This window comes from Corylus avellana, chromosome ca5 (genome assembly GCF_901000735.1).
Source record: "Corylus avellana chromosome ca5, CavTom2PMs-1.0".
NCBI classification, from domain to species: domain Eukaryota; kingdom Viridiplantae; phylum Streptophyta; class Magnoliopsida; order Fagales; family Betulaceae; genus Corylus; species Corylus avellana.
This window is the reverse complement of record NC_081545.1, coordinates 9,372,912-9,382,195: the sequence shown is the minus strand read 5'-3', so window position 1 is coordinate 9,382,195 and position 9,284 is coordinate 9,372,912. Positions and strand designations below refer to the sequence as shown.

Here is a 9,284-nt window from a genome sequence, read left to right as displayed (position 1 = left end):
TCGGAGAAACGAATTTGACTTCAATATATATTATTATATTTGAAGGATTTCAACTGGTGGCCGGCTATTTATTTTCCTTTTACAAAGGAATCGTAGGTGGATTCAATTATGGAATTAACATCATAATTCAATGTTAGTTTATTATAGGGTAAAGTCCACATACCCCCCTCAAACTACCACCCAATTGACAATGTCTCCCCAAAATTTTCAATTGTGACAATGTCCCCTCCAAACTATCAAAATATTGTCAATGTCCCCTCCAAGACTAGTAATAAGACAAAAATGTCTCTATAGATTTCTTAATAAGACAAAAATACCCCTATAAATTCAAAAAAAAAAATTGATTTTTTTCAAAAACGAAAAATTTTAATTTAAAGATAATATTTTTTTTTAAAAAAACATTTTTTTTTAAACAAAAATTTTTATTTTAAAAAAAAAAAAAACTATTTTTTTTATTTAGTTTTTTAAAAAAAATTTCATTTTATTAAACGAAAATTTTATTTTTTTTAAACGTAAATTTTTATTTAAATAAAATTATAAAACAAAAATTTTTTTTTAAAAAAAAAAAAAAACCAAAATTTTCAATTTTTATATTAAAAAAAAAATCGAATTTTTTAAATTTTTTTCTTATAAAATTGATTTAAAAAAAAAAAAAAAAAAAAAAATTGTCCATCGTTTGGAGATTTTTTTTTTTTTTGATTAGTTTTAGGTTTTTTTTAAAAAAAAAAAATTACTAAGGGTAATTTCGTCATTGGGAGGAACATTGACAATTTTTGGTAGTTTGGGGGGGACATTGTCACAATTGAAAGTTTGAGGGGGACATTGTCAATTGAGTGGTAGTTTGAGGGGGTTATGTGGACTTTTCCCTTTATTATATTATATCTAAAATAAATTAAAGTTAACAAATGAATATCCATAGGTGGTCATTACACATTAATATGCAGTACTCCTTTGTAGTTTGGCACTTCTTTTTCTTTATCTTTTAAAAAAATAGATGAGTGAAGATAAAACTACAAGAAGCAAACTAAAAAGCAAAGTAAAATTACAAATAACTAAACAAAGACCAAAAAATAACACGATTCCACAACCCCGAAGAAGAACCTCAAGATGGGAGGAGTAAGAGAGAAAGCTGTCAGCGGTGCTGGTGGTAGGCTAATAGCGGCCCATGGTAGAATTTGTGATTGCATAAGGCATTCAAAAGATAACTGTACAAACAGATAATAAGTTCTCGCTATAGATTGAGAAACAAATAACAGCAAGGTCAAGGTATTATGAAATCTAGATATGGATCTGACACGAGCTCCACAAGTAGGGAGCCACATGAGCAAGAGTAGAGATCACCGTCGAATCTACGGAAAGAAACAAAAGTGAGCGTTAGCAAGCGCAGCCCATGTGCACCATGGCGGTGTGTGGCATACACACACTACAGCACGTAACATCAATGGAGAGAAAAGTGGCCAAAAATGGTTGGAGGAGTGTCACACTTGGGTGAAGTAAAATAGCACGCCAGCATGCTAAGCACGCGTGCTCTGAATCACGACTCGTCACACTTATGTTGGTGCAGTGGTTACAGTAAATTTAAGATCCAAACTTCTTTGAAACTAAATAGAAAATGAAGAGAAACCAAAGAGAGGTTAAAGAGAAAGTTTGTTTGGGTGGGGCAAGTGCAGAGGAGGTCTTCCCTTCTCCATGACTAAGATCTGGATGGGTTTAGTTTGCTGAGGGATTTTTTTCGCTCACAGACTGTTTTCAGAGACGAAGCTGTTTTGGCACTTTATTGCATCGGTGCATCCCACCACTCTACCTGTCCATTTATCAATTTTGACCCTTGACTGATGTGATGAACATTCTAAGTTACTCTTGAATCAGATTTTTTTTTTTTTTATTATTATTATTACAAAAATTTAATTTTACCATAGTCAGAATGAACTCTTAAGTCTTTTTTTTTGGCTAGTTTTTTATCGCGTCCCATTACAAATGATCCATTAGTTTACACTAAATAGTTTGAAAATCTAGTGAGGAAGACAAATTAAGTTGGATGTATGATTTAGAGTTGACCATCATGATCACAATTTGGATTCATATTCTGATTGTTTCTCGGGAAATCTTCTCTCTCTCTCTCTCTCTCTTCAGTGCTTTAGGTACCAACTTGTGAATATTGCTGTGAAATTCTACTAGGCAAATATACCTTCCCATATTTTTCTTTATTCTGAGAGATCATTATGCCATATACTAGAAGCCCTGGAAAAGCAAAACAAAATTCATCTAGCAGGGCCCATTGAGACTTTCGACAAAAAGCAGCTACAACTTACGTGTTTATGTAGTAAATCCAAACTAAGGTGCAATAACGGAAACTCTTCTACATTTAAGAGTAAATCTACAGTCAACCAGCGATTCATTTAGCATATGCAGAAATACATAAACTGAATGTATGCACCTCTGTCAGAAGACAGGAATATACAACATTAACGAAGTCCTGGTTATATCAGAAATCCTACCCATAGTTTCTATGAGAATCATGTTTATTTACAACAGATTACATGATGAAAGAAAAATCTACGTTCTACTGTGAAACTAACATGACTACACGGTCCGCAAGATTCGTATGGCTGCTCTATATATCAGATTCATAGAAACGCAGCAATTTCAGGGGTTTCACCTTTTCCTATGATCAAGCAATGACAGCATAAATTAATAAAAGCAAGTACCATTTTCACTAGAAAACGAAAGAGTCTTAATAGAAATCTAGTGATAATTGATATTTCTCCATATCTCATCCATAATTTTTTTTCAAATACGCTATTGATTCTGTAGGACCCACATCGTGAATTTAACAAAAGCTGGATGAAGGATGAATGAGAGATGGAGAAATAATGAGTCTCAAATCTCAAATTCACCGTTAAATCAGTAGGACCCATATCGTGGATTTGAAAAAAGATGGTTGAGAAAAGAAGGATGAAGGATGAATGGAGAAATAACAGGTCTCAAATCTTAAACAAACCTGAATCGTTTCTTCAGACTGGGAAGGGAAATGAAAACCCGTGGAGCAGTTCTCTGACACTTCGGGACTTTTCATCCAAGTTCTCCGTGCATCACTCAACTTCAGTTTATACTTGAACATCTAATGGTAGAAAGAAGAAAGTCAATATTAATTAAATGAGAATTTCTTAGTAGTTTAATTAGAAAAGAAATATGAAAATTTTTAGTTAACACAACAAACTGGCTCTCATTTTTGGTAGAAAGAAGTTCTCAGAAAGATTAACAGGGTAGAATATCTCTCATCCTAGCTCAATTCATCATGAATGATATTTTAAGGAAAAATGCTAGGTATACAAACAAATTTTACAAAAAATCTTTTACAACATGATGTGGCACAATATAATTGGGTTTCTCAAAAGTTAAATCTATCTCATTTCTAATTATGTTGTGCCGCATTATATTGTAAAAGTTTGTTTGTAAACCTAGCATTCTCTATTTTAAGCCTTTTTAGTAATAGTTTCTGATGAATGTACATGAACAGAGTAAAAAATAGAGACTTAACATATAGAATAGATGAAATCTTGAGTAAATAAAAAAATAAATTATCCCATAGTGTGCAAACCTCAGAAAGGGGGACAGATGGTTTCTCCAGTTCATCTCCTTCAGTTATGATCCCAGTTCCCTGGCACTCCGGGCAGAAAACAGAATCAATTTGTGTTCTTGTAGCTTTCACCTCACCTTCTTTTCCTATTGCACTGCATTTAGCTGCATTCTTTCTCTTGGATTTTCTTCTCCTCAGTTTTGGACTAACTAACTCCTTTGTAATTATTTCAAACTCACAGAGAAGTATCCAGTGAATAATGCATGAAGTGTGAAATACATGAAATGCCTGCACGCAAAAATGAAAATAAAATGTAAACAGCTTTCCAACATTTAACTTTAAATGTAGGAATAGACCATAATGAGTACTTCAATGCCTTAAATGATAAAAAAAAAGTCACATAAGTTTAAAACAAGAAACAGAAAACACAGCCGAAAGGAAAAGAGATGCAAGTTGCTAAGAGACTTTACCCCATGCACATTTCGGCTACTGCAGAGAAGCCTTCCAGTCTGCATATTCATTAGTGCTGATACGTCTTTCCCAGGAAGCATCTTGTGTTGACAGATATCACACATCCTTTCTGCAGCCAAACGCTGATGCTGTCTCAACTCTCGCCTTAAAGCCTTACTTGAAATAAACCTCTTATGCAGCAGCTGATCATCATAATAAGCCAAAATTAATCTCGAAGAGGCGCCATTTGAAGCTGAAGAATCTTCCCCAGATGAATCATATTGATTATTATTATTATTATTCAAGGACTCACTAATGTCCTCAGGATCAGAAAATGATTTCTTTTTTTTCCTACTAGTGCCTTCCCCATTCTCTGATTCTGATGTAGGACTAGATAACAGCAATGGCTTCATATGATCAAACAATTCCTTGCTGCCAATATCACAATTATAACGGAAAGTAACAACAGCAAAATCATGCTCTGGAACATTGAACTTATCCTCATTTTCAGGACTTCTTTTCCCCAACCACTCACACCATATTCTACTAATCCCATTCAAAACCTTATCCTTCTCACGGAACCTGGCAGCAATTTGTCCACAGCCAACCTCCTGCACTTTTATATCAGATATTTCATTCCAAATCCGCACGCCGGGAACTACGACACTGTCATTAGCATTCAAAGTCTTATCACAATAACTAATTTCAATATCTGAATGAACACCACCATTCCCATTACAATTCGTTTGCGAATTTCCACTATATTCGACAATAGCACGATTGTCATCATTGTTCTGCAACTCCAACAACCTACTTTTATTTGTATTGAAAACACCCGACTCTTTTTGGTTCTCCACTGAATTGTCAAAGAATAGAACACCATCATTGAAAGGCCATGGATTTGGTCCCATGAGCGTAACCTTAGCAGTAGATAACCTCTCAGTGTGAAGATTCCCCTTCAAGTGATCAAACAACACGGCATCACTATAACACGGTGCAAGACACAGAGTACAGAAGAAAACGAACTTTTTCCCATCTTCCCGAAGCTCAACGTACGTGTGCCCACGCGACCTTACAGTGCGAAGAATGGTTCTCGCTGCTTGTTCTCTAAGACTACAAGCACTCTTCGGAAACCCTACTTCCCACCTTCCCGCCATTCAAAATTTTCCCGCCACAAAATTCAAATTCAAATTCAAATTCAAACGCCCACCAAGCTCCTCCTTCGAAAATTACAACACGAAATTCAAATTCAAATCCCGATAAATTCTTCCATTTCCAACACCAGAGCCCTTACGAGAACCAAATATGAAACCTAGAAAACTAAAAATTTGACGAAAGATTCTTTCAAACCCTAGAAATCAAATTTACAGGTCCCTGAGATCTTCGTCAAAACCTAAGACACGGACATTTAATGAGCCATGTGAAACCCTAGGGAGCTCAAATTTCACAAGAACTTTCCAGAAACCCTATAATACAAATCTCGACACTCCAATCTTCGTGGAAATCACTAATATTAAAAGTTTCACCCAAATTCACCGAAACCCTAGAGCTCTCGAATTCAATTCCACGAATTTCAGGTCCAAAAGAGATAAACAACAAAACCACAGAATTCTAAAACAAAGAGATTTAGCAAACCCTAACTTTACAATTTCGAAGCGTACTTTGTATAGGAATTTTAGGAAACCGCGGGGTTCGTCCATTCACCGTCACAGCCGCGCGAGCCATGGAGAGAAGAGCGTGCGAAGAGAGCGAATCCTCCCCCATAGCCATCTCCATTTCTCGCAGTGTAACAGAGGATTCCAACGTGTTTGGATTGAGAGAACGTAAGAGAAAATCAGACGGAAAAAGGGAAGGAAAATTTTTTGGTAAGAGGGTCGCTTGTGTTGATAACTGATAAAGCTAATAAAACTGTTACGATGCTTCAGAATACTTAAATGAGGTGTGACATTGATTCTGAGCCGTTGGACCCGTTTTGATGAAGCCCCGTGATTATGATGGACGGCTAAGATGGAATTTTAAGTTTACTTGGATAGGATAGGTTGGTATGAGATAAGCGTAGATTCGAATTTTTGGTAAGAGGATGCCTTCGGGTGGGGATAACTGATAAGACAGGTGAGATTAGTTTTTTGTCAACAGATCGGGCTAATTATTTAAGCTTTACTCAATATAATAATAATTATTATTAATTAATTATCCTCGTTTATGATTTATTAAATATTTCAATTATTTTGGGAATTTCAAGATTGATTTAATAAGATTTTATATATATATATATTCAATCCTTAAGTTTCATCTGATCTTAAATTTTAGACTACTGAAATTTTTTGCAATTCTCTGCTCGGATTATAATTAATTTGTACAGACAATTGAGATACCATCGTGGATCTTACATATTCAAACAATTTAAGCATCTTATTATATATTTCCCTTTTTCTTCAAGTTACTTGGGGAAAAAGATAAATTATTTATTATAACTAATTTTCTTTGATTATATTCAATTTTAAAATTTCAACCACAGTTTTTAAATCAAATAGATGCACCTTAACATGTATTACGTACAGTCACTAACTCAATATCTATTAATTTAATATTTACCATGAATTAATAAAGCTTTCAAATTTACAAATCTTAATAAGTTAATATGACAAAATTTTATTTATTTAGTTTAAAAACAAGAGTTAATTGAAAATTTTGGAAGCATTGGGGTTCCAAATATCCACCGGATCGAGCCCCAAACCACGAATGAGGATCCAGCCCTAGAAGTAGAACCCAAGCCACTAACCCCTGTGGGCCTTGCTGGATAGTCAGCCCACCAAATTGACAATAGAAGAAAAAAGTATACATGAGATGAGATCAACTCCTGCTAACTATATCTTATATTTTGGGGCAACATGTCATTTGTTAGGGGTATACAAGCGATTACGGTTAGCAGTTATTGGTTAAAATCGTTAACTGCAATTGCCTAAAGCGGTTATTGAATTTTAATAACAACAACCTCTCCACTTAGGTGGTTAGTGATTATTTTATAAATGGCGATTAGCGGTTATTTTATAACCGGCGGTTAGCGATTACTCAATCCAATGACTCGTGATTTTATAACCGCTTTTTTATATGGGCTTTTGAGCTTTTTGAGGTGTGTTAAGCCTTTTTTTACCTATTTTTTGGGCTTATTTTAAATACTTTTGGGTCAAAGTGTTCCCCAAAACAATGAATATGATATAACCCGTATTTAAAACTACACCGTTTTGGTGTCCAAAACAGCATCAATTTAATGTAATATTTTTAATATAAAATATATATTTATATTATTATATATAAGGAATAGGCAATTACCGATTATTAACCGTTTTTTCTTACACCTAAAACCTCTAACCAGCCGCCCTAGGCGGTTAGCGGTTTTTTATAACCGCCTACCAAAGCGGTTATATGGTTAGTTGTTATTAACCCTTAAAACTATTAATCACCCCGCCCTAGGTGGTTAGCAGTTTTTTATAACCACCTACCAAAGCGGTTATACAGTTAGCGGTTATTGAATTTGTGTATTACCAAAGTAAGTAATTTTAGTTTTTAAGATGTCAAACCTACTTGCTTGGGTAACACACAAACCTATAATGGATAACTCAAATTTTAAAATATGAGAATCTTATATTTTATAAAATCTTAGGTGATCTCAATCCCTCTTTTTCTTCTGGATAAGTATAGTTAAAAATGAAGCTTTGGAAATGCCATGTTTGAAAACCATATATATATTATTCCAACCCATTTATCATAAAGTTAAAAGAAAAAATTGTTAGGTTTTGAATTACCAAATTTAGTGACAAAATACATTCATTTGCAATCTTGTATGCAGTGCATACATACGAGATGTTGTGTACAAAAAAGACCTAGAAGATGTTGTTAAGACTTACCAATCATAATAAAATACTTATATGATATGATTTAAATTTAATCAAATAAAGGAAATGAGCAAATCGGAATTCTTTAATTAGAGTTAAAACTAGATTTGATTAAATTTGGTATCCTGCACATGTCTCAGTATTTGGACTATAGCTTTCGGCTTAAAAATCGGATTGAGGTGAAACCAATGGCATTGGAAAGCTAACGCAACATTCTACAAATCGTTGTGAAATAAGATTTTTGTAATTCGGATGTTTCCTATGCCAAAATTGTCCCACAAGATAAGGAAGAAAATCTAGACGAATCTTATTCCAACTAGTACTAGGTTTTCTTCCTATTTCAACTAGTACTAGGTTTTCTTGTAGTCTATATATAGAGATATTATGCATGAAATTGAAAGGAATTCCACATAAGAATTTCATGTGCTAAGAAAGCGTTTAAGATATTGAGTGTGTTAAAGGTTATGCCTTCATCAACAGATCATAAACAACCGAATTGTTCAAGATGTTCTAGAAATGGGTACTGCAGTAGAAGTCAAGTTGGTCGCTTATCTTATGCAAGTGCAAAGGTTTTGTAAGTGTAAACTTCTTATAATCCTTATTCTTTTACAGTTGATTGATTTTGGGTTTGACTGTCTCCGGAGAGGTTTTACTTTTAGAGAGTTCTTTAAAATGTTTTCTCCTCGTCACCAAAATATCCGTGCCACTACTTTACATATTTAGTGAATGACTGGTTGTATGATTTTTTTTTTTTTTTTTTTTTATTTGCATACACCTATTCGACCCCTTTTAGGTGTCGTTTGGAATCGTATATATATTTTTCAAAAACCATATATATATATATATATATAGCATTAACAAAAACAACCCTTCCTTACATAAAAAAAAAAATAAATAAATAAATAAAAAAGAAACAAAAAGCTGAAAGCAAAAGAAGTGAACAGAAGATGAATAATTCGGCAGTGAAAGGATGTATCAAAGGCAAAACTGAAGGATAACTATATAGAGGAGAAAAAGTGCAACAACCTTCCATAGGCTATGTTTGCCATTGTACTTGAAAGAGGAAGTGGCCTTTTTAGTAAATTTGATTGGTGTGAGAAAAAAAAAAAGTAAAAATATTTTATATATATATATATATATTTTTTGTAATAATTTTTTTTTATTTAAATAGTAATAGAAGTAATCAACTTTTCACATTTAAAAAGAAAAAAGAAAAAAAAAATTGCTTTGGGAAGTAGAAAAAGACACTCTGGAACCAGAAAAAAGAGAGAGAATTCAAACATTCTAGGTTGCATCAGTAGTGAGCCTGGGACAGCCTGTACTTTGTCTAGAAAACGTCAAATTGCACACCGTTTGAT

At 33.6% G+C, this 9,284-nt stretch overlaps 1 protein-coding gene across 1 annotated transcript; it reads right to left on the bottom strand.

Moving 5' to 3' along the window:
• Positions 1-2,378: 2,378 nt before the first annotated feature.
• On the bottom strand, positions 2,379-5,917 carry LOC132182969 (uncharacterized). Its single transcript, XM_059596346.1, has 4 exons — positions 4,051-5,917; positions 3,602-3,868; positions 3,002-3,121; positions 2,379-2,665 (listed from the first exon to the last, which is right to left on the bottom strand). Exons 1-4 carry the CDS (start codon positions 5,185-5,187, stop codon positions 2,615-2,617), a joined length of 1,575 nt encoding a protein of 524 aa, XP_059452329.1. The 5' UTR covers positions 5,188-5,917; the 3' UTR covers positions 2,379-2,614.
• Between the last annotated feature and the right edge of the window lie 3,367 nt (positions 5,918-9,284).

Bases quoted from the DNA above. Each gene is read 5' to 3' on its own strand.
- LOC132182969 (XM_059596346.1), bottom strand. From the start codon at position 5,187: ATGGCGGGAAGGTGGGAAGTAGGGTTTCCGAAGAGTGCTTGTAGTCTT. The intron at 3,122-3,601 runs GTTTGCACACTA...TTCTACCATTAG, and splicing joins CATCTGTCCCCCTTTCTGAG to ATGTTCAAGTATAAACTGAA. The intron at 2,666-3,001 runs GTTTGTTTAAGA...GCTTGATCATAG, and splicing joins AGTCTGAAGAAACGATTCAG to GAAAAGGTGAAACCCCTGAA.